This window comes from Enhydra lutris, unplaced genomic scaffold (genome assembly GCF_002288905.1).
Source record: "Enhydra lutris kenyoni isolate GAN:26980312 unplaced genomic scaffold, ASM228890v2 scaffoldscaffold13, whole genome shotgun sequence".
Lineage (NCBI taxonomy): Eukaryota > Metazoa > Chordata > Mammalia > Carnivora > Mustelidae > Enhydra > Enhydra lutris.
In genome coordinates, this window is record NW_019154097.1 from 30,772,812 (window position 1) to 30,798,950 (window position 26,139).

At 42.7% G+C, this 26,139-nt stretch overlaps 1 protein-coding gene across 3 annotated transcripts in view; it reads left to right on the forward strand.

Annotated features, from left to right (window-relative positions):
- The first annotated feature begins 15,892 nt into the window (after positions 1 to 15,892).
- LOC111145820 (PBX homeobox 3) overlaps positions 15,893 to 26,139 on the forward strand; it is a 214,656-nt gene continuing 204,409 nt past the window's right edge. For 2 of the 3 annotated variants that reach the window (XM_022501070.1, XM_022501071.1), the window contains exons 1-2: positions 15,893 to 16,134; positions 17,082 to 17,155. In XM_022501070.1, the coding sequence (XP_022356778.1) occupies positions 15,935 to 16,134; positions 17,082 to 17,155 (274 nt within the window). In that variant the 5' untranslated portion in view covers positions 15,893 to 15,934. The remainder of the gene's footprint in view (positions 16,135 to 17,081; positions 17,156 to 26,139) is intronic. The other variant, XM_022501072.1, reaches the window with a different exon arrangement.

Genomic DNA, 26,139 nt, shown 5'->3' on the forward strand with positions numbered 1-26,139 from the left:
GCAGGATCCTAGGACGGGCCAAACACCTAACTACGGAAATGCTCACACATCCCACAATGCAAGTTGACATGAAAGACTTCGCTTCCTCCTGAACAAGAAACCCCCAAAGCCTTTCGTTGCCTGATTGAAGGTGCCAGGGCTCTTCGGTCACTGGATAATATGTGGTGGTTTGCATCGCGAGGGCTGTACGGGATGCACGCGTGGTCTGCGCGGTGCAAAATCACCCTGGCTACCCAAGAGGATCTTCCTAATCTGGACACGTTTGATCCGACAATGGCACTATTTTCAGTGATTGGGCTATTGTTCTAACTAAAATGCTGAAGCTCTTTAAGGTGATTTTCGTCCCTCTGATTTTATGGCCTGAATATTCATTTTTAGTTTTATCTAAGTATAGACGATATGGTATAAGATCCGAATCTTTTTGAAATTAATTGCATTGTAAATCAAACATATTTCTGTAGAATGCACTTACTAATCATTAGCATACGAGAGTTTCCAGTAAAATATCTTTAGTATTATTTTTATTATTAACATATTTACACTGTCACTCCAGCCCAGCATCCTTTGTGAATCTGTTTTTAAAATAAATATGACCTGATACCAGAGTGATTGGTGCAATAAAAATGCATGATGTGAAATTAATCAAATATGGTCGGGTTCAATTTATAAGGGACACATTAAGAAAAATTATTTCTTGTTCGGGTATGCCACTCTAGTGAATCAAACAGAGCTGTGTATATTTCAGCAAGATACATGTAAAATCCATTCATTCAACAAACATTTATTATGCATTTACTGTGTGCATCACGGGGGATAAAAATCAAGCTGAGCCAACAAGAAATTCATACATGAAACAACTGAAAACCGTAAGCAACAGCAAAATTGTGGAAAAATGTTGAATATCCCAGGATTCCAGAAATAAAAGCTTAAGTAGCCACGGTGTAGTGCCCCTGTTAAAGGTGTGGGCTTCTGGATTTATTTCAGTTTTTTTCAGGAAGTGGTCATTAATTTTTGTGTGAAAAAATGAGAGCAGAGAGGCATAATTCATTGTGAAGATAGATTTTATATTCTGTATATGTGAAGGAAATAAATTTCTAACACAATAAAATAAAGAGAACAGAAAAAAAAAAAAAAAAAAAAACCTGGCTTGGTCTTCAGAGTCTGACAGATAGGAGTTCAAAGCCCAGCTCTGCTACTTATTAGCTGGGTAACCTTGGGCAAGTTCTTTCATTTTGTTACGCCTTGTTTTTCTTATCTATAATATGGAGATGATAACATTTTCCTCATAGAATTGTTGAGAGAATTAAGTGAGACAATGTCCTCATTCAGCCTTCATGAAATGTGTTGTCATAGTAGGGCTGGAGACAGTCTTCCGAGCCATCTTTAGAACTGTTACTGTCAAAGTTGTTGGCAAGGATGAATTGTTGGAAATTACATTCCAGGTGAAGGAGAGCGTATAGACGAAGGTAAGAAATTGGGCTGGAAACCAAGCATTCTACCTATTCCTAGGGGTCAGGTTCTGCTTTCTTCCTACTAGAGCCAGCTGGGTAGAGACAAGCCAAGTATTTGCCAGAGAAGCAGATGAGAGGGCTTGAGGATGATATCTCTATTCTTAAGGTAGCTTCAAGATGAAGAATTTCTAGACAAATAAGCAGGAAATGTCCATGAAGAACATCTATGATCACCAAGCCTTAGCGGAATGGAATGCAGGACCCAAATTGTGAAAATCTTGGGGCACCTGGGTGGCTCGGCTGGTTAAGCATCTGACTTAGGCTCAGGTCAGTGCCCTGGGATCGAGCCCCTCATGGGATTTCCTGCTCTACGGGAGCCTATTTCTCCCTACATCCCCACTTGTGCTCTCTCTCTTACTCTCACTCAAATAAATAAATAAAATCTTAAAAACATACAAAACAAGGGGCGCCTGGGTGGCTCAGTGGGTTGAAGCCTCTGCCTTCAGCTTGGGTCATGATCCCAGGATCCCGGAATCGAGCCCCGAATCAGGCTCTCTGCTCAGCAGGGAGCCTGCTTCCCCCTCTCTCCCTCTCTGCCTGCCTCTCTGCTTACTTGTGATCTCTGTCTGTCAAATAAATAAATAAAATAAAATAAAATAAAAAACATACAAAACAAAACAAAAACAAACTTGGAGCATCTTGAAAGCTGGGACTTCCCCTGACTTCTTTGGCACCATATCTTACAGAGCCTTGTCCAAGGGAAGCTATCAATAACTACTTGATGAATGAATGAATGAACCCCTATGTTGTGTAAAATATAAGCTATCATTTATCTGCTAGCAGTGTAACCTCAATCCCCGTGTTTCCATTTCCTCAACTGTAAAACAGGATAAAAGTACCTATCGACCTCACAGTGCTGTCATGAACATCAAATCCATTAATATTTGTGAAGTGCTAAAAACAGTGCCTGGCACATGGTCAGTTTCATATCAGTATTTATTAAATAAAAAAAAATCACTGTTAAAGGGTAGTATGAGGACTAAAAAAGAAAATACTTGAAGAAAACAAGCATTTGTGGGAGGAAGTAGAAAAAGAAGAACCTGTCAGATGACGTAATAAGCCTACCCCAAACAGGCTCAGAAGTACCCAGTCCCAGACCCAACAGGATATGATGAATCTAGGATTTGAGCCAGCATACAGAGGACCTGGGGGAACCCTGGACCTCCTTGTCCTCCTGCTGTCATCTGTTTCCCAAACCCACTGGTACCAGATTATACCCTTAGTCCAAGACTCTGACTGACCTGGGCCGCACCCTGCCAGCCCTGCCAGCCCGCACTACTCCAGGATTTTATATGGCCATAACCTATCTTAATACTCATAGCCAATAGCTGAAGTCTTATTTCCATTGAGACAGAATATCTCCCCATCCCTTCGAACGCTCTTTCTCCTTCCTTCTCAGAATGAACAACGCTGCTTCCTTTTGTAGATCACTGCTTCCCAGAATCCTGTTGCCCTCCCTGCCAGAGAAGACCTCTTGGCTGTCAGCTCAAGATGAGTTGGACCAGGGTGGTGCCTGGGTGGCTCAGCCAGTTAAGTGTCCAACTCTTGATTTCAGCTCAGGTCATGATCTCAGGGTCATGGGATTGAGCCCAGTGGGGGTGCGGAGCCTGCTTGGGATTCTCTCTCTCCTTCTTCGTCCCACCCCCCACCCCACCCCTGTTCACAGTTTCTCTCTCTCTCTCTAAAAAAAAAAGATGGGCTGGAGCAGGGCTTACCATGCCCATTGGATATTATTGTTCAGATGGTTGCTGACCCTCCTTGGCACTAGCCTCCAGATTCGTCAGCCCACTGAGCCCAAGTTTTGACAACTCACTAATTCATTCATCTATTCATAAATTAATTCACATATTCATTTAACTAATGGTAACTCAGTGCCTCCTCTATGCCCAACACATAGGGCCTTGGAGGCAGAGATCATTCACGTAGTGTCCCTGCACTCAGAGAACTCATAGCCTAATCAGAGAAAGAGATAACTTACAACATGGGGGTAATTAAGTGCAAAAAAGAGAAATACACACAAGATAGGAGAGAGAAGGAAGAGATTTACTCTTATCTGGGGGCAATCAGAGAAGCATTCCCAGAAAAGAGACATCTGAGATGGATTCTGAAGGAAGAACCAGGTAAAATAGAATCGTGTCAGCCTGAGGGGTGGAAAGGCACAGAAAGATCAGAGTTGGGAGCAGGGATGTACTATCAGGCGGGGAGAAGGCTGGAGTGGAGGGCAGATGCCAGACAATGGTGGGAGTTGAACATGGGGCCAAGGAACTTAAACTTTGTATTTTTGGTAAAAGAGAGGAGTGGGGAGATCCTATGTTGTGCCCCCAACCTCCCCCCAGTGCATTCCTTCTTCACTGAAGTGTTTGTAGCCCTGATTGTAGGGAGTGCCACCTAGAGGCAGTCTTCAGCCAGGGACCTTCTGACAGGTCCCTTTAGGAATTGCCTCAGCTATGGAGAACCACCTCACTCAAGGTCATGCCCTTCCCTGGCAGGGAAGCCGGCATCCTGTGACTGGTGGGTGCCAGAATGTAAAGGCCCAAGTCTCTTGACCTAACTCAGGACAACTCTGTAGAGCCATTCCAGTTCCCATGGGGTCCACCAAGACTCTCATTAGTTCAACACTGAAGCTCAGCTTCCCCCTGGGCTCCCTCCTGCTTTTTCCCCTTCTCTCCCTTAGGAGCTGCTACCAAGGGAAGCATCACCCTGGGTATGAACCCCATCCTCTCTACTTTCTCAGAGCTTTATTCATCAGGGCCCACCTCTCCTACTACAAGCTCCTACTTCTGAGGCATTTAAACATTTTTCAGTCTCTTTCAGATCCCCTAAAAGTCACCAACCCCACGTTGCCCTCCAGCTCCTGCCCTTTCTCTCCTCTGCTTGACAGCTGAATTTCTACAAAGAGCTGTCTACTGCTACATCTGCATTTCTCTCACCATTCATTCCTCTGACCCCATCAAGCTTCTGCCACACCCCCCAGCTCCACGAAGACAGTTCTCACTAGGGCGCCAATGCTCACGTCATTAAATCCAGGGAACACCTCAGGGACTTTAACTCAGTTGATCTATCGACCTCTCTCTCCTTAAAACACTCTCGATTTCTGTGGCGCTCTGCTTTCCTAGAATCTCTCTCACCACGAAGTGTCCTACTGGGCTCCTTTGTTCTCCATGTATCCTTAAGTTATTGGTGCTCTGTCACAGACCCTCATTTTTCTCACTGCTCACAATCTCCCTGTGTGATCTCATGAACTGTCACAACTGCTAATTCCACTGAGATGTTAATAATTCCTAAACCTTTCTTTCTAGTCCACACCACTCTTTTGAGCTTTATGTACCCACTGTACATCACCCTGGTCCTTCTGTAGCCTCCACAGGCTCCATGTGCCCCACTGAACTCATCCTCCTCTCCTCAAACCTCCTGCTCCCCTCAATGTCTCTGCCTTTCCCCTGTTCTTCTCAGCCAGATTACCTAGGCCCCCCTGATCACATCTCACCTAGCTCCATCTTGAAGTTGAGCACTCCTCCTTAACACCTGATGCAGATGGACACACAATTAAAAATTAAACCATCTGCCAGGATCCAGGTGGTAATGGTCCAATCAAGACCACAGGACTCTTGAATGACTCCCAGACACCATGAGAACCAGAAACTGGAAAGCCTTCAGAACCTTGGGAAAAGTCCAGCTCCCTGCCCACCCTCTCCCCAACTACCCCCCCTTTCCAGGCCACACTCTTTTTTCTTTCCCTGCATGTTCTGTTTGCCAGTGGATTTCTCTACTTCTCCCCATGCTGTTAACTCAACATGACTGACCCAGAGGTCTGGAGGTTACATCCCCAGTTCAAACAAATCAGGGTTTTCCAGATGCAAAGGCAAGTCCCCAGAAGAGAGGCTCATTGGTTTAGCTCGGGGCAAGTGCTCATCCCTGGTCCAATAAGCTAAGGCCAAGAGGGTTGGGACCTGGGATAGGAAATGTGGGTTTGGAGACTCATGGGGGTACGTGTGAGGCTCAAGAGGAAGTGAGGTCTTGGGGCACCTGGGTGGCTCAGTGGGTTAAGCCTCTGCCTTCAGCTCAGGTCATGATCTCAGGGTCCTGGGATTGAGCCCCGCATTGGGCTCTCTGCTCAGAAGGGAGCCTGCTTCCCCCTCTCTCTCTGCTTGCCTCTCTGCCTACTTGCGATCTCTCTCAGTCAAATAAATAAATAAAATCTTTAAAAAAAAAGAGGAAGAGAGGTCTTATGTTAGGCAACTATCTAAGACGTGATTTTTACTGTCCTGAATAATCACAGTTGTCCAAAATTCCTGGCATTACAAAATTTCATCTTAGGCAAATATCTAACCTATTCTGCCTGTACGGCTATCTTATGGTTTGGTGAAGCATCATTCACTTATTTCACCTCTTCTCTTGTTTCCACCTTATTGTACTAATGAGCAATAACATAGTAGGAAGAACGTTATAAGGAAAATAATCCATGAGCTCATTTCTAAAAAATAAAATCTTACATACACACTTGAATAGTACTGTCCCCTGTAACACAAAATTATTACTTATAGTAATAAAATAAAAGGCCTTATAAGTCCATTTTAATTGTTTCTGCTTTAAAATCTGACCTAGACATTCAAAATGGATGATAATCAAAAATATCTAGTTGCCTCTGACAGAAGCAAGTTTACAACCTGTGTATAAGTTCTTAGAAAATAATATCACCAGAAAATCTTTGATGGCCCCCTTATGGGTAAAAAAAAATAATTTTGGAAAATTTATTTTCAGATCAGCATATTGGAGCATAATTCTTAAAGAAACTTTTACTTTAAATCAGTTTTATTGTAAGCCTAGAAAAGAAACAGGACTAGGAGATGAACCTAGTGTTGACAAGAAGCTGGTGAGAGAAAAAGAAATATACTGTGGGACCACTTGTTTTTAAGAAATGAAACTCTGGATTTATGAACCAGTTTCAGAGAATCTCTCTAGGCACACTGTTCAGAAGCTATGCAGATCGTGTCTGAAGTTTTTAGCATGTTTCAAATACAAGCAGATTCCTTGTTTCAAGATAGTGATTTTTTTGATACTCTATTCATTCATTAATTTAACAAAATATTTTCCAAGCATCATTAATAAGGTAGTTATCAATTATAAGGTATTGCTCAGGTTTTGAATTTGCAAAGATCTTTTCTTCAAGGAACAGAGTAGAAGTCATATTAAAAGGTACATACTACTGCACATCAAGAGGTCCCCGGTTTGTATCTGGGTGCCCCCTCTTAAACAAACAAACAAACAAACAAATAAATGGTACATATTTACCCTTATGCACTGTTGGTTGGATTGTAAAATGGTACAATCAATCTCTGTGGAAAACAGTAAGGCAGTTCTTAAAAACAATAAAAATAGAATTACTATATGACACAGCAATTCCACTTCTGGGTACATACCTGAAATGACTGAAAGCAAGAATTCAAACACTTGGACACAAATGTTCATGGCAACATTATTCACAATTGCTAAAATGTGGAAGCACCCCAAGTGTCCATCGATGGATGAATGAATAAACAAAATGTGGTACATACATATAAAGAAATACTATTCAGCCTTAAAAAGGAAAGGGATTCTGACACAGGCTAGAGCATGGATGAAACTTGAAGACTAAGGGAAATAAGCCAGACAAAAAGGAACAAATGCTGTATGATTCTACATGTATGAGGTACCCAGAGCTGTCAGAGTCACAGAAAGAAAATAGAATGGTGGTTTCCAGGGACTGGGGAAGGAGGGGGATTTGGTATTTAATGGGGACAGAGTTGCAGCTTGGGAAGATGGTTACATACCATTGTATATGTGCTTAATACCACTGAGCAGTTAAAAGGGTTAAACTGATAAGTTATGCATATTTTATCACAATGTAAAAGAAGGTAACATTTATAAGAACCCAAGTGATATTAGGGACTCAAAAAGGACGGATTTACTTCCTTAGGGGGCTTGTAAGAGACTTCCTTGAGGTGACATTAGAGCAGAGAGGCAACATATGTGGTGGAAAAGGTCAGGAGTCTCCAGTCCCAATTCTGCTGTCGCTTAATAATGGTGTGACCTTGGACAAGTGACATAACCCCTCAAGGGGCAGTGTGACATGTAGGTTATTTGCAAGGATGCTGAGCCAGAGGACCTGTTTGAATCCTAGCTCATTTACCCGCCGTGTGAACTCGGTCAAACTATTTGACATCCTTAGCTTCTTCCCAGCCAGGTGGGGAGGCTAATGTCCAACTCACAGTGTCGTGAAGGTTTTACTAGATGAAGTATGAGAAATTATTAGCATTGGGCAACTGCAAACTAAGTGCTCATTTAAGTGTAAGCTGCTATTACTTTCTGAGCCTTACCTATAAAATGGGGTTAATATCACTTGTCTTAAAATATTTGAGTTATTCTGAAAATCAGTAAAACACAGGATGTAAAAGAAGTTGAACAGCATTTTTGAAGATAGGTAAGATTTGGGCATGCATTCCGCCTAAAGGCAACAGCATGACCAAAAGACAGGAGGCCAGAAAGTGTGGGGCAATAGGGGTGATGAGAACAGCGAATGTCTGAAAAAGAATAGTGGGAAATCAGACTGAGAATAGAACTAGGGTAGCTTATGGAGGACCTTGAAGGCCTGGCCAAGAATCACATTGCAAAGGTAGATCCCATGGAATGTAAGTGAGAGAAAGAGGGCAAGGATCACACCATGATTTGATTTGGCATTGAGAATTAAACTTGGAGGATGTGTTAGACTCCCTTCAAGATGCCCATCCTTGCCTGTATGAGTTTTCCACCTCCACACACAAGATGCCTGTCTCAGGTTGGGCTACGATAACAAAATACCATAAACCGGGTGGTTTACATAGCAGACATTTATTTCTCCTAGTTCTGGAGGCTGGGAAGTCTGAGCTCAGGGTACCAGCACAGTCAGGCTCTGGTAAGGGCCCTCTATGTGGCTTGCAGATGACTGCTTTCTCACTCCATTCTCATGTGGCAGAGAGAGGAGGCTCTAGTGTCTCTTCCTCCTTTTATAAGAGCACTAATCCCATCATGAGGTCTCCCCATTTGTGATCTCATTGAAACCTAATTAGCACCCCAATGATATACCTCTTAATGTTATCACATTGATGATACGTCTTCAATTTATGAATCTGGAGAGAAGCTCAAGCATTCAGTCCGTAACAGCTCCCAGTGACCCTTCTCTCCTGATATTCACGTTCTGTTTAATCTTCTCCCCTGGAGCATGGTTTGGATCTAGTACCTTGCTTCTACTAGAGAACACAGCAAAAGTGTCAGGAGATTGGGTCACAAAAAAGACCAACCTCCACCTTGCTTGTTCTCTCTTGTGCTCTGGCTTTCTCGCTCTTTTCAGAGCCAGCTGGTATGTTGTGAGCCGTGATCCCATGGGTCATGGAACTGATGTCTCTGGCCAATGGTCATTGAGCATTTGAGACCTGCTAACAGCCATGTGAGTGAGCTGGGAAGTGGCCCTTCCCCCTGAACAGCCTTGAGGTCCCTACAGCCCTGGCTGTCACCTTTGATGGCAGCCTCATGAAAGGCCCAAAGCCAGCAGCACCGAGCTAAGCTGCGTCCAAATTCTTAACACACAGAAACTTAGTCTAAGATAATGAATGTTTGTTGTTTTAAGCCAACAAGTTTTGGGGTAATTTATGGTGCAGCAATAGATAATCAATGCAGAGCCCGATAAGATTGCCCTCCGTTCAGATGCCAGACAAAGTTCAAGGTTCCCCAGACTACCCACACTTCTCAACTGGCTACAAACCTGGGTATTCTCGTGACCTCCTTAGGTTCAATAACTCACTAAATGACAAAGAACTCTGAAATGATTATAGTTTTATTACAAAGGATAAAAATCAGAACCAGTCAAATGAAGAGACATGTAGGTCATAGTCTTAGTGGGTCCCAAATACAGAGCTTCCATGCTCTCTCCCCGTGTTGTCAGAGCACATTTTTTCTGGTACATCAATGTGTTCCCCAACCGAGAAGCTCCACTGAGCTTTGGTGTCCAGAGTTGTTTTTGTTTTTTTTTTTAAGATTTTATTTATTTATTTGACAGAGATCACAAGTAGGCAGAGAGACAGGCAGAGAGAGAGAGAGGGAAGCAGGCTCCCCGCCGAGCAAACAGCCCGATGTGGGGCTCGATCCCAGAACCCTGGGATCATGACCCGGGCCGAAGGCAGAGGCTTTAACCCACTGAGCCACCCAGGTGCCCCGGTGTCCAGAGTTTTTATTAGGGTTTCATTACATAGGCGTCATTGTTTGGTTCATTGCTCACACGACTGAACTCAATCTCCAGCTTCCTGGCCATCCTGGGAGAATGAGGTAGCTCAAAGCCCCAACCCTCTAATTACATGGTTGGTCTTTCTGGTGATCAGTCTATCCTGAGTCTTCTTGTTAGCATAAACTCAGGCATGATCCAAAGGGCTCAGGAATAACAGTGATACTCCTCTCATTTGGGAAATTACAAAGGTTTTAGAAGTTAACCTCCTAAGAACCAAGGGCAAAGATCAGGCAAATTTTTTTTATTAGATAACATCTTCTAACCTGTAAGTGCTCCTGCTATATACCAGTTACTATGTGAGGCTATTCTTCCCTCCATCATTCCTTTATGTAATTATACTGCTAGATCAGCTTTTCTGCAAGTAGCAGAAAACCCAAACCAATAGGAATTTAAAAATAGGAATTAAATTTTCTCACGCAACTAGAAACCTGGGAGTAAGCTATTACTGGTTGTGTTCAGATAGTCAACAATATCTGCAGACACCTAGGATTTTCCTGTCTTTCTGCCCCACTTACCATGTTTATTTTTGTTTTTAATAAATGCTTTGTTTTGCAATATTTATAGAGAAATTAGTAGTACAGAGTTCTCTAATACCTCCCACCCTGTTTCCCTATTATTAACATCTTAGGTTTATATGGTGCATTTGTTACAATTAATGAACCAATAGTGATACATTATTATTAACTAAAGTCTATAGATTACTCAGATTTCCACAGTTGCTACCTAATCCTCTTTTTCTGTTCCAGAATCCAATCCAGGATTGGAGCACAGGTTAACTTCTAAAACCTTTGTAATTTCCCAAATACCACTTGTAGTTGTCGTATCTCCTTAGGCTCTTCTTGGTTATGATGGTTTATCAGACGTTCATTGTTTTTGGTGACCTTGACAGTTTTGAGGAGTACTAGTCAGGAATTTTACAGAATATCCCTCAATTGAAATTTGTTTAATGTTTTTCTCATGATTAGACTGGAATTATGGATTTGGAGGAGGGAGACCACAGAGAGAAACCACCAAACTCTGTTGATTTTTATCCTCATATTGTCACTCAGTATCACAAGATGGCTGCCATTGCTGCTCCAGAATCGGAATCACATTCAAAGGTGGAAAGAGGCAGAAGGAAGGAGAAAAGAGCCATGTCTGTCCCTTATTTTTTAATAGGAAAGTCATCCCATCATCCCTGTGCCTTGACAAGCTCAGAAGGCTGGGGATAGGATGTTCATAGTTGACTTAGTTCTTAACTGAGACTGAACACATTGCCATGGGAATAAAATCACAGTTCTATCAGCATGGAAGGAAGTGGGCAAGCAACTGACAGTCTCAGGTCCAAGTGCCTAATGTGTATGCAATAGCATTGTACTAAGTGCTGTGAGGGATGAAAGGACAGAGAGATGGGGTTTTCCATCAAACTTTCCAGAAATTCTGTATTTCAATAAATATTCTCTTTTAAGACCCTCATCATAGAAGGGTACACTGTTATCCCATTGATTCTTTGGTCGCTCAAAGAGAGCCTCAGAAGATGAAGATTTGTCACATGTCACATGTGCTAGCAACTGTAAAGACCATTTCTAAAGAGTCATTTCTATAGTGACAGAACAATGATATGTTTGGGAATAAGTATCTCGTCAGTTTCTCCAAAGTGACATCTTTCTTAGATGTCCATGTTTTGTTGTTGTTGATTTTTTTTAAGTCAAATCAACCATGTTATAGTCACACCTCAAAATATCTTGCCTTTAACATGTTTATGAACTAGATGAGAAAACTAACAGGTGAATTGAGAGCAAACAACACATGACTATTTAGTATGGTAGCAAATTACATATTTCAGGCACTATGCTTTGAGAGTTCAGAACAGATGAAGATCAGCAAAGGTAGGCATGGCAGGAAAGGTGGGCAGCAAGGCAAAATCCTAGGTGGCCATGGAGGATGGCCTGACTGGGTTTCAGCCTGCATTTCCCTCCTCCATTGCCATGAAAGCCAGATTCCTCTAAAAGAGTTGCTTATCTTCTTTTTATTAAGTATGAATCACTTTTCATTAATTTATAGTTCACCTGTTAAGGTCTTGTGATTTTTACTTAGTAACCTTGATAAAAGGACTTTTAAAATAATTTTTAAAAGGATATTTATTTATTTATTTATTTGACATAGAGAGAGAGAGAGAGAGAGAGAGAACAAGCAGGGCAGCAGAGGGAGGGGGGGAAGCAGGCTTCCCATTGAGCAAGGAGCCGGATGCGGGACTTGATCCCAGGAGCCTGGGATTGTGACCTTAGCCAAAGGCAGATGCTTAACCAATTGAACCACCCAGCCGCCCTTAAATGATGTTTTTTTGCACAGTGTTTTATAGGGTGGGCTTTGCAGCCACACAGATCAAGATTTAAATCCAAGGTCTAGGGCTTACTGGCTTTGTGGTCTTATATCAGTTCCTTACCCTCTCTCATTCTGTTTCCTTGTTTAATAATAACCTGACTTAGGGCTGTTGTAAGACTGAAATAAGATGAAATAAGGGGAACACAGAGTACAGTGTCCCACCCGGAGAGAGTGCTTGATAATGGCATCTGCTGTGACAGTCACCACATTGATGACAGAGGCAATGGTGATATTAATATAAACCTATGGAAAGGGATGGATATGAGAGAGCCCCTACTTGGTTTTCACCATTTTGTCACTGTTAACTTTACATGAATGTACACTCACCAAGAGTAAATTACATTTCCCTTGACTTTTTAATAATCACTGCCTTAGAGAGAGCAAAGATGGATTTAGGTACTTAGGGAGGTTCTATTCTATTATCTGTGAAGGCACCAAACCACGTGACTCCGATTGCTGAGCAGAGACAAGAGGCAACATCTTACACGAGAAACTGGCAAAGGCACAAGAGATCTTGGAACATGTGCAATTAATTGACACTGTTTATTGGGGCTTGGAACCTAATCTAAAAGAATTTACACGTTAAATCGATGGTAACTGTCGATGAGCCTATGAGGGAATCCTTGCTAGGACCCTCTGGCTTTTACTGCAACTCCTAGTGATAATAACAAAAAGAGAAACCTCCCAAGCAGAAGGTCAATCTAATCCAATCACTTAATGCAGAGTTATGATACCAAATTTCCACATCACTGAATGACCATGGGTTTAGAGGTGTATGCCATAAAGTAACTGCGGGTGTTAGACATTTAACAAGTTGTTTTATTCCTAATTGCTGGCATTTGCTTAACTGTTTTCTTAATTCTAATTTATGTTTTTATGTTCCAGTTTGTTTACATAGCCCATAGTTCCCAATTGCCTTTATTTGCTTAAGTGTTTCTTTAATTTTATTTACATTTTTATATATGTTGCTTTGCTTACATAACTCATTGTTTTGGAGTGGGCTAGAAATAACCATAAATCCCCATTGCTAATTAGCTTCATCCTCATGACTGATTAGTCAAGATTATGAGCCTAGGAGAAGGGCAGGAAGGTGGCCTGATAGTGAGTCAGAGGATCAATGAATTTTAGAGCTGGAAGGAATTTAGAGCTTAAGGCATCCTTCAGAAAGAATTCCGTGGTTTTACGTCTTCCCTATTAAAGAATTGTGAGAAAGACTGGGTGCTTGCTCTTGCTCCTTTATGCAAAAATGTACAAGAATTTGGTGACAGCTTTGAAAAACAAGTTAAGAATAAAGACAAAGGCCAATCAACGATGACTATGAGTAACCCATAATGGGGGCTTGAAAGAGGAATCAGAAACTTGACATATGAATGGGCTATAGAAGAGCAGGGAATATTAATGAACATGAGGGGGCTTCTTTGGAAGTAAGCAGAGTGGATTGTTTGGAACTCCGTCTCCAGCAGCTGTGCAGTTTGTAAAGATTTTAGCTTGCCTAACTGTAAGGTTAGCTATTAGCTTTGCAGTGGGGAGTATTTAAAAGTACACACAACATATGAAGGAAAGAACCTGGAACCGAGTAGCCTGCTTCATTCCAAGAATCCATCTGGCATGTAAAGAACTGCTTGTCCTACATTAAACCCTGCAGAGTAAGAGCCATTTTTCATATCTCATACCCCTATTTTTGGTTTCAAATAAGACAGCTTACTGAGTTTGGGTAAGGAACAAGACTTTTCAGAACCACCCAACCAAAGGATCCATCTAGAAGGAGCTCTGTGAATCTCAAATGGAGAAAACATGTCGAAGCTGTTTGGGAAATCGGATTAAGAGAAACCTCAAGCGTCCACAAAAGCCCGAAGTCCAGATCCCTAAACAATGTGAGCCTTTAGTCATTTGTAGACAGAGAACAGCGGAAGAGGAGGTGTTAGGGATATGAAAATCTGTGGCTGGGGTCCCCAACATTAAATGACTCATGGTGACAGGGTAAGTTGGTAAGTGAAAGCCAGTCTATTCTTAAGCAAACGTTATCTTTGTTAATAAAGAGCTCGTTTTTGCAGTTTTGGTCCATCTGGAGGCAGCTAAAAGCAAACCCTGCCAAAGGAGTAATCCCTAGATTACCAAGAATTGAGGAGTGCGTGAAGTGTTGTTAAGGCTGGAATTGGTCCTGGATGTCAGGCCCTTTCCCTCCTCCTGGAGCCACTCCCTCTGACACATTTTCTTACGCTCCCCTTTCAAGAGAAAGTGTATGGCAATCAGATCCGCCCAGAGCAGACATGAAGCATGCGGGACAACGGGCTCCCACCTTACCCGGTCCCCTCTTGAGGGACAGCGCAAGGCCTGAGCGCCGGCGCCAACTCGGAGCAGCGCCCTCTCGGTTACTATGGTGATCCCCGGAGGGGGCGGGGCCACCATCCGCAGCTTCCCCGCCTCTGCCCAGACATTTCGAACGCTCCAATTGGGACAGCGCTTTCTTGCCTCTGTCCCGCCCCGTTCGGCTCCTAGTGCAATACGATTGGCCTGGGACGGGCAGCCGGAACCCGGAGGGTACCACCTCCTGACGGGAAGAGCGGGAAAATATGCCAGGCGCTGTGTTAGGCGTGAAGCTAGCGGCGCTGCGGGGAAGCACATGGGTGGCTTTGGAAACGAGTTGCCCCGTGTCCCATACACAACTCCTCGCACCAGTAACTGTTAACACTAGGGATCAAGAGCCGGGGTGCGGGCACAGCGTTTGCGGGCCCCGTCGGCCGGTCCTGCGGGCCGAGGACGCGACCAGGCGTGAGGATCCTGGGGCGCGCTCTCGGGCGGTGAGGATCCGAGGCCAGAGAGGGCGGGCCGTAGCTCGGGGGCGGTGCCAGTGGCGGCGGCGGGAGGCGTAAAGCCCAATGAGCGCGCGCACCGCCCTCGGGGGCGGAGCGTGCCGAGCGCTCCCCGCCCTCCCTTTCGCCCCCGCCCCTCCCCCCGGGCGCCCGGGCCGCAGTGAGTGAGTGGCACTGGCAGCCTGTCAATCCCTCAGCCAAGCGGCCTGCGAGCCCGGTCCGCGGCGGCTGCTGGCAGGGTGCGCGGCTCCGGCAGTGGCGGCGGCGACTTCTCCCGCCCCATCAATCTGCTGTCCGCCCGGCGCGCGGCCCGCCGGGGCCCTCCATCGGGCTCCGCGCCCCGCTGCGCCGGCCCGCCCGCTCCCAAACTTTCCTCCTCCGCCCCCTTCGCTCCTCTCGGCCCTCCCGCCGGCCTTCTTCGCCGCCGCCCGCCGCCGCCGCTCTCTCCCCCGGGGCCGCCGGGGCTCGGATCCCGCCCGGCCGAGGCGGCGGAGGCGGCGGCGGCGGCCGAGGGAGGGGAGTGCGCAGGCTGGCGCTGGGGGCGGCGAGCGTCCCGGCAACTCGGCGGGCGCTGAGGAGCAAGTTGCGCGGGGCCGCCCGGCGGGGCGCGCGGCGGCGCGGAGGCGGCGCGGCGGCCGCGTGAGGGCAGCGGGCGCCGCTGCCTCCGCCTCCGCCACCGCCGCGGAGCCCGGCGCTTCCGCCCGGCGCTTCTCCTGAGCCTCGGCGGCGGCGGAAGCCGAAGCCCGGCGCCGGTCCGCACCGCCTCAGCCGCCGGCCCCGTTGGCCGGGCCGCCCCCTCCCCGCGCGGGCGGGGAGCGCGCGGCCGCCTCCCCCCCCCCCTCCCCCCCTTTCTTCTCCTCCCTCGTCGCCGCCGCCGCCGCCGCTGCCGCCGCCGCCTCAGCCTTCGCCTCAGCCGCCGCCGCCGCCCGCTCCCGCCCGCGCGCGGCGGGATGGACGATCAATCCAGGATGCTGCAGACTCTGGCCGGGGTGAACCTGGCCGGCCACTCGGTGCAGGGGGGCATGGCCCTGCCGCCTCCCCCGCACGGCCACGAAGGGGCGGACGGCGACGGCAGGAAGCAGGACATCGGCGACATCCTCCACCAGATCATGACCATCACCGACCAGAGCTTGGACGAGGCGCAAGCAAAGTTGGTGTCGTCTCATTAAGCATCTTTTGTGTGCGTGCGAGAGCCGGGCCCGCGGCCGAGTCGGGGCCCGGGGTGGCGCCCGGGGCAGGGGCCTCAGCCCTGGGCAGGGAACTTTCTCCGCAAACCGGCAGCTTGCCCGGGCCTCGGGGGGACTTGCCCGCACCCCTCGACGCGGGCGGGAGTCGGCAAAGTTGCTCTTGGGGCTCGGGACAGACTTGGTGCCACGCGGATTTTGTGGTTTTCTCGCCCTCCCCCGTCCGGCCCCGTAGCAGCCCGGCCCCCTCCCACGGATTCAAACCTCCCGCCTGGACCCTGTGCACGCCGCCCCGAGAGGGCCCCGGGCCGTTCTTGCGGGAAGTGCAACTTTCTCCTCTGGCCCGGAGTCGCGGCGCGGGGCTCCACTTGGCCGCGGGACGACCTCGTCGTGCGGCCTGCCGCCCCAGCCGGGAGGGCGCGGGGCGATGGGCGGTTCCCTGGCGGGTCCGGGTGCGGGTGGCCAAGTTCTCGGGGAAGGGAGGGCCGTCTCGCAAACTTTGCCGAGCTGTCACCGCCCGCTGGCCGCAGTCGGCCGGTCGCAGGCGCCGCGCCCGCTCCCCCTGCGGAGGGCGGACGCCGGACGCCGGAGCCCCTCCGCGCCGTCCCCTCCCCCGGGTCGCCGTCGTCTGCCCAGCTATCTAGGCTCCCCGTGCGGGTTCGCGCCCTGCGGTCGCCGAGGCAGCTGCCTGCGGGGCAGATGGGTCGCGCCTCGTTCGGGCTGGAGCTTTAGCCGCCGGAGCTCGCGGGCTGTCGCTAACTAGTCAACTTGAGTTTCTGTTGACTTGCCATGGTTCCAAGGAGCCTTCCAAAATAGAAGGCCGGAATTAAATCTTGGGTCTAACTTAAAGGAAGACGCCATATTATTCCATAGGTGATGCTAATACCTTTGTGTTTTGCTATTTGTTTTTTAGGAAACATGCCCTGAACTGTCACAGAATGAAACCCGCGCTCTTCAGCGTCCTGTGTGAGATCAAAGAGAAAACAGGTAAGAGGCTGCGCCCCGTAGTGGGCCTGGAGACCCCCGAGGTGGGGTCAGAGCTACTCCTTCCACTCTCCAGTTGAGAGCTGCTGCTTTTGGGCACCGCCATCTTTGATCATCCTCTCCTTCCCACCTCCTGATCTTGAGAAAAAACTGCAATAAATCTGGAGTCGATTTCTCAGTTCCGCTCCCGGTATAAAATGAAGTGTAGATGCGGACGGGGCTGGGTCGCTGTCCCCAGGCGGCCGCCCCTGGCTGCAAGCGGGGAGGGGGCCCGGAGCGCCGGCCGCCCTCTCTGGCCGCCCTCTCCCGCTCCTTTTCCCCTTGTTTGTATGTCAGTTTTTAAAAAGGAGCAACGGGAGACTGGATGCCAGGGACTGAGTCCCAGGGAGAAGCATCGCCTGAACTTTGTTTTACTTAGACAGTTCTAAGCTTCAGCTCCACAGATAGAAGAATAGATGCAATTGAACCTACTCCAGTTGGATGTTTGAATTAGTGTTTTAGTTGGGAAGGCTACTTTTGAGAAGCAAGAAAGGGTAATGGTGTGTTTAGGCATATACAATGTATTACATCTATTACTACTTTCATTGAATTTTATGTTTGAAGTCATTACATTGTAAATATGTTTAATATATTTTATAAAGTAGATAAAGGTTCACATTAGCAGGTTAAACAATTTTTGAAGTGTTTAAGGCAGGGAACATATGAGAAGACAGGTTTTACAGAAGTGCTGGAATAAAAACTACACAAACAGACGTTCCTGGCAATTCATTTCAATTTAATTTTCTTGTTAGACTTTTTAAAATTAAAGGTATTTTAGCCTTGAGGTGACAGTAGGAACTCAAGTGGAATTAGAAATTTAATTTAGATGCTTTAGTTCAGATTTGGCATTATCTGTCCTGTATATGGCAAACAAGTGCCTTAAACAAGCTTTACTGTTGATATGTGTGTGTGTGTGTGTGTGTGTGTGTGTGTGTGTGTGTGCGCGCGCGCGCTAGCTATAAGGTATTATAAAGTTGCTGTTTTTTAAGTTGAGGCAAAGAAGAGAAAGTTAAAGTCCAGGATATAGCAATATCCAATATCCAAGTAATGCTTTTTAAAAGATTAAAAGTCATTGTGTTTAAATCGAGTGCACAAATGATAGCACACTGAATATACATGTTAGTTGGTAGAAGAATTGTCCTCCTTTTAAACATATTTTTCACTCTGCAATGCTATTCTGATTCTAAAGGTAATCAAGAGAAGATGATGGGTTGTTGCTACCTATTAAAATATATGCTAAAACCATAATTAACAGAAAATATTGAGATCCTTAAAGAGTAGTTTTCCTGCTTTTCATTCACGTAGTATTCATGGTTTGTAAATGTTGAGTGATTCTTTTAAAGATAGATTTTACATTTTGAAAACCACAGGCATTTTAAATGACTAACTTACTCTGTTGATTTTTAGCTCCCTTTAGGACGCATTGTGATTTAAAATGGTAGATAATTTTTATCTGACTATGAAATAAAACATCAAGCATTACATCTTGAAGATTCTTAGTTTAGAAGCCTAAAAGTGTACAGTACTCAGTAAATTATGTTGCTTAATGTCCAAGGATTTTCTTGCTATCAGGGCTCCACTTCAGTTTCTGCTGACAGCTAAGCACTGGGGTATTGACTATGTTGTGAATATTAAGATTGATTCAACTTACACGGCATTATATTACTAGGGAGACGGGATTGATATTCTTCCCCTATCACCCGCTTCTTGTTATTTGTATTTATTTTTTTGCCGTTTTGAAGTTTTGGCCTAGCCAGTTTGAGAACCAAACCCAGCAAACTGCTTTTCTTGTTTAGACATTTAGCAGCAGGCAGAATTCAATTAGGAGGCATAAGTCCTCTAGTTGCTTATTTGCACAAGACTTAGTTACACCATTCTGAAAGGAAAGTATAGTCAGCCTCATGTCAAAGGTGAGTTACGAAAAAGAAACAAATCTTTTCAGAGTCTGGGATTACTGGCACAGAGAGCTTTGCTAGGGCTCTTGCTATTTAAGAAGCAAGAGGTAGCTGACAAAGGAAATTTTTGTGTTTTGAAAATTGTTTCTGAGGCTTTCAGCGATAACTTGTAAATTAGACCCTCTTTTTATGCTTTGGCCGGCAGATTCAAGTTTGCACGTTATCTCTTTTGTAAAAAGGCAACGGCCGACAAAGAGTAAAGGCGTCTGTCTGGGCAGAGGCATCTTCCTGCCTGCCTCTCTAAGCTCGAGAGGGACGGGGATTTAAGTACCAAGTGATTGATTGGGGTGAAGCTCTTTCTCTCCTCTCCTTTCTCCCCTACTACCCAGAGCTCCACCTCACCCTCCAAAACTAGTCTTAGAAGGAGACAGGGACGCTGGATCTAGTATCCTTAATTTGAAATAAAACATCTGTGTAGACGTTAGTGTTACTAAGGCAAAGAAAGCGGGGCAGCAAATTCCAGGCCTCCCCTCTTCCTCCCCACGTCTGTTCCCACAATTCTGCTTTTGAAACATCATGAACTTATAAAATAAGCATTGTAGAATATCTGTATATTGCATAATGGTTTTTCTTTAGGTCATTTTATTTAGCCTAATAATATAGTATCTAAAGATTAATTCTCTGCAATCTAGAGAAAGTTTACCTAGTCATTTGTAACAGAAACCGGAACATTATGTGATGACTCTATTCTGCATAATGGAGGGGTAGGGGGTTGACTAGTGGGAAGGTGGAGGGGGGAAACTGTCACTTCAATGGATAATGTCATTTCAGTTGTGCTTCTCCTGAAATAAGACAAAATCATTAAAAAAATTTCTGTATTTATAGATCTGCCAGTAGATTTTGAGGTTTCTGATTAGGCAGTGAACACAGCCAGTTCTGATGCACATGAGGGATTTAGTTTGGAAAACGTCTTTTTTCTCTCCTACCAAATATGAAAAGGTATTTTTCCCTTCTGACAGATAAATGGGTGATCTACCACAATTATATTATTTTCTTGTTCAGAGGTAGGGAAAGTATACTTTTCTTATGAGGTGCTTGATTTTCTTGAAAATGTATTCTTTTGTAAAATTCATTGTACGATTATTTTTGGGTAGAAACGTCATCTCTAGTTGAATTGTGATATTTATGCATTTTGAAAGCAACTGAAGAGTTACAGGCTTTGAAGTCAACATATTTGTCTATTTTAAGCTAAGCAACCAGTGAGATAATTGTTGATATGTGAAGATTTTCCTCTTAATTACTTTTTAGTCATATTTTACCATCAATCTCTTATTAAATATCCCTGATGCTTCGAGGTCTCTTCATCTACATACTTATTTTGGTGCATTCCCTCACATCTTTTTGGCCATCTTAATCTGATTGTTGAAGTACTTTTCTTTGTGAAATATTCCATCCTCATAAATCTGCCTTCTTTCCAAAGCCTTTAATTATGAGAGTTCTTTTTTGAGAAATAAATGTATTTTTAAAAATTCTAATGAAAATCTAACATTTTTATATATAATCTGAATCATATTGTGAAAAAAATATTTTGTATTTCAAAAAAAAAAAAATCAACACCACCTTTTCATTTCTAAATGGTAGGTTAAAATACTCTATGTTGATAGCTGCCAACCAAACTCTGATTTATTGCCACCACAAACCCTAAATAGCGTTCATTTACTAGTAATGTCTAATGGCATACATGATGGTTTGCCAGATTTGTGGCCTTTGTGAGGCTTATAAGCAGGACTGACTTGGGAAGATCATAAAACTTAATGAACTTCTCTACTGCAGGAGGTGTCCGCAGGGGAAGAGAAAGGGCTGCTTGGCTGGTTGGGCTGGTTGAAGTATTTTTTATGTTTAAGGAGAAGAAAATGACTATTAAAAATGCTTTACTTTTAAAGGACCCTCTTCTCCCCCCAACAAGTCATAACAATTTTAGATATCAAAACTGGATCAAGAATGTAGCTTGTTATGTGAGTTTTTATATGCATTTAGAATGTGATATATATGATTAAACCTTTTATCTTTAGTGCTATCAGTATGACTAGATTTCAGGGACAGAGCAGTGCTCTCAATGAACACCTCTATTTAATTCTGACCCTACAGGCTTAGAGACTCAATGGAGTCTTCTTTTTCTCTTTTCTTTTTATGCTTCAATTTTAAAATTTGTTTTTTTTTTCCTTTGTACAGTGCCGTGTAATTCTTTAATTCTCAGCGTATAAAAACCAGATATTCCATGAAGTGAAAATTTAGCAGGAAAGATGAAAAACGTTATATATGAGACTAAATGCAGTTATGTATATTGCATGTTTTCTTTTAAGTTGCTCTTGAAATTATTTCCGATGTAATGATCATTATTTGTCCCAGACTTTTAAAAGCAAATGCACTGTTCCATACATGATTCATTGTTGTGTTTTAATGAACTTACTTTCTAGTTTTTAAAAACTTTTTATTATGGACAACTGGAAACATAAAAAACATGTAGAGAGAGGAGAAACTTGAACCCCCATGAACTAATTCCCCACTTTCAGCAGCTAGCAACACTTGGCCAATCTTGTTTTCTCTGTAACTCGCACCCTTTCAAAATTATTTTGAAGTGAATTTTAATGGACTTTTAGCACTTTAAATTTCATATCAGTTTTAGACACATTATGTCTTGTTTACATTGAAAATATTAAATAAAGAGGAAAAAGTCAGTCTATCTCAGAAATGTCGTAAATTATATTGCTTTATCACAGATTTTTCCTTAAAGCAATTTAAGAATATTTTATTGACTTTTTTCCTATTTTTTATAGATTTGTATCACTCACTATAGCTTTTTAATGAGGTATTGAGGGAAGATGTAGAAGAGTGGTGTTTTGCTAACTTTCTTACCTTCCTCTCATTCTTTCAGACAGTAGATGCAATATATTCGTAAAAAAATCTAGAAAAAAACCCTCCTACCATACTGGTTTAGAACTTTATGATCTACAGTATCAAGTATTATATTATCTTAAATATATGGGGGATATCTTAAAACCCTTTTTTTTTCCTTCCTGATAAAAATATATTGAACCTCTTGTCAGTACTAATTTGATCTGTGCAAGTAATTCTTTCATGCCTTAGTTTTAGTGGAGTTCATGTTATTACAGATTTATGTAGTTTTTGTCCTTTACTTGGGACTTTACTATGTTATTTTATTAATTTACATAATTTTATTCCTAATCAGAAGTATATTAATACAGTGGTGAAGGAAGCCCTGATTTGCCCTGAAGAGCGTAGTGTTTCATCGGCTTTCATAAAATATATCTGTGTACATCTTTCAAACCTTAATCCTTTTCCCTTTTAATTAATTTCACTTGTACTTTTAGATTTCAGTTTGTAAGTTTTGTCAAAGATTTCTTTCAAGACAGATTTAAGTTTAACATCTCACTTGGATTATTTATATTTTGATACTTTATGGTGGCGTTGTACAAGGTGAAGTTCTGTTGTATGAAGTGTGGTCATAAAGAATTGAAACCGCATATCATGAACCACGCCCTAAATCTGTCACCACTTTATTTTATGTTCATACCATTGAGGTATCTATTCAGAATAAATACCTAAAACATCAGCTTAAACACATAAAGCTAAATGAAGATTTTAGACTATTTTTCCTCTATTCAGGTACATGTGGACATCTTCAGGTATTTATTATTTCAGTATTGACACTATGAGAATAATGTTTTATTTGTTTTCTCAGCAGGGTTGTGTTTTAGCCATTTATCAGTGTGATCAGCATGATTTAGGTAGTTACTGACTAACAAAGCTTGCACACCCTCCACCCCCTCAAGTTGACCTTTTCAAGCGTTTGCTCTACTTCAGTAGGCCATTTGAGTCTTTAAATATGAGGAGAGTAAGTAATTTACATCACTATGTAGTTTAAGTTGGTGGAAGTTTTCCAGACCTGGCTATCAGATTTTTTTTTACAAAGTTACAGAAGTTAATCAAACAAATTGCTATCACAGCAAGGTTATAGTATTGTTACATTTAGCAAATGAATTAATAAGGAATGCTTGAACAAGTCACTGAAAAAATAAAGCATCTTTTTATGCCTTCAGACACAGAACATGTTCAAATAAATTTCAATAATCTTCAAACTTAATTCTAATTATTGACTTTGTAGGTAGAATACTTATCAGAATCTCTTATTTTTTATAGATGTATTCTGTAAATATAATATGTTTGTAGTTTTTGATGGTAATGGTAGTTTGCTTTGGTACTACATTTGAGAGTATCTCTAGCAAAAAAATGGTGTGATAGAATGTGTTAAGTTGAACTGGCATGGTTTTTTTTGGGTGGGGGACTGACTGCGTGATAGTAGCTGATTAGGACCGAAGACAATTAAAATTAATTATGGATAAAAGTAATTGTTAAAAGTTTTGTACTTTTTTTCTTGAGTGTAACTGCTTTAAAAAAGCTATTTTGAACAATAACCCTTTTTGTGTGATCATATTAATGAGGACTTCATATACAATGTAATCCTTTTAATGCTGATGATTCCTCACATTGTTTAAACCATTATTTGGGAGACTCGACATATGTTATGGCAAAATGATTTTTTTGTGTGTTTGTTTTGTTTTATATGATACATCAGTTTTCAAAGCACATTTCTTAGGCATCAGAGTCCAGCAGGTGGCTTTTTACATTAAAAAATTCATAAATTTTAAAATCCCATAAAATTTTATTTCAAATTCAAATTAACTAATTGAGAATGTCAACATTTCCACTGTCTCTATATTAACATTTATAATAGAACAAATGGTTGCATATAGAAATTATCTGCAACATAATCTAAATTAAGATTCTAAACAGGCATTACAGATGCTGGTAACTTTGGCAATTATCATTTTGTTTGGTGAACAGTAGTAAAACAGTGTGCGGTAAAAGTGTTTAGAGAGAGAGGATAAATAAATTGAACAGTTTTGCAATGCAAAGTGGTTTGTGGTGTTTTTGAGGATTTCTTGGCTCTCTCTTAACTGCTATTGTGAGCCTGGAGCAGATTTCCCCATTGCTAATGCCCTAGAAGTATTAATTCACTTTGATATGCTAATTAGAGGGCATTATGCAAGAAATGAGATTAAGTGGCAGCATGAAGCCATTTGCCTGTCAGTAAATTGAGAGCTTTAGCATCAGGAGGAGCTTTGTTTTTTTTTTTTTTTTGTTGTTGTTGTGTGTGTGTGTGTTTTTTTTTTTTTTTAGTTTCTCTTGGTTTTGCATGTAAATAAAATTGATTGAAAGGTCTAGAGAAGCTTCTAGAACATTGCTGTATTTTTTCCCCTCTTATGATTATAGAAACGTGGTGTTACAGAATTTTTCTGACTATTAATTGACCTAATTGGAGATACAAATAGGAAGTTTTTATTGTACTCTCTCTTACATGAGAGTATACTAAGAATTTTGTGTTGTCTAGTCTTTTTTTCTAAAGCCTAATTTCAGTAACATGGCTAGTAAACTGTTAGCACCTCTTTTCAGAGTGTAAACTTGTGTGTGTTTGTGCAGTAATGTCTTCACTAAACTGAACTTCACAAGAATATTTTCTTCACTAAGGAAAGAAGGAGTAAGCTGTTGACTTGGGCTTTAGGAAACTATATTAAATGAGCAGTAAGACTGACTTCAATACCTAGAAGCAGGAACAATTAAAATTAGTGGTTATACTCTGTACTTTACACACCTGTGGAATTTACATTTCAGCATGTGTGTGTTGTATAAGATCACTGCATTTTTTGATTTTTATGTTGAAGATTGAGTTTCATACTTGACTCTGATTTTGCTGACTGTGGTGGTTTAAGCCAGACTTTTGATTTTTCTCTCTGTAAAGCTACTATGTGATTTTCTATATTTTGTGGGGAAATGCATGAATGAATCCTGGGATTGGAGTGGTGGACTGGGAGGAAGACAGAACTTCTCTGGGCCCATGAAGAATTTAAGATTTGCTCAAACATGGAACTTTTTTTTTTTTTTTTTTTTAAGCTCTATAAACCTTTGCTAGAGGTAGAATTGTAAACCACTGCCCTAACTGCTACCAGGCTGTGGTTAGATAGGAGAGAGTTTGAATAAACCATTTGTATTGAGGCTTGCTTCTAGTACCTGAATTCCACCACTGTGGCTGTGACTTCAGACCTAGTAAACCCTAACTTCTCTTCAGAGCCACATGGATTATTTAGTCACCACAGCTGCCATGCATACACACTACCAAGGCTGGCATCTCCTCCGTGTGCATGTGTGGTGCCTGTTAATGTTAATAGGAGTTAGGAATGTGTGCACAGAGAGGGCAATGAGAGTCTCTCCCGAGACAAAAGTCCTGATTACATTTCTCAATAAAGAGGACTTAGTGTACCTGCATATTAGCCGGTCTTCTAAATGAAATAACTTGCTTACTTTAAATTCTCATTCCCTTCTCAGACTCCCTGAACTAGTTAAATCAATGAATCCTCATTAGTCTATGATTACTTGCAAAATTTCATTTAAAGCGTATGAAGTTATTTTTGATTGAAATGGGAACAAAAAGCTTTTGAAATTGCATATTATTATTTTTTAAATAAAAGGTTTTTACAGGCTTTCAAATGTACAAAAGCCTTGCATATAAGAATTTATACAGAAATTATCAAGAGGGACTCCTGAAATATTTGTTTGGCATTTGATGGGGGGAAATCACTGCATTTAAAAAGAATATATGTAAGTGAAATGGCAAGTTTATACGTGATATGTGGGAACCTTTACTATCTTAGTGTCCTCAAATGAAGAAGAATTGACTCAGGTGGTCTCATAAGTTTCTTTTTCCCCATACTTCTTTCAAAAATAAAAAAACACTAAGGATGAAGGTAGTTGGAATTCATAGTCAGATATATCATTTTCAACTTGGAATAGGAACTAGAACAGGAAATTGATTTTATATTTATTATGAAAGCAAGAACTCTGCCACCAACTGACAGCTATCCATGTTTTAGTTTTGTGATAATTGTTCACAGACATTACTCTGCAGTTGGCCCA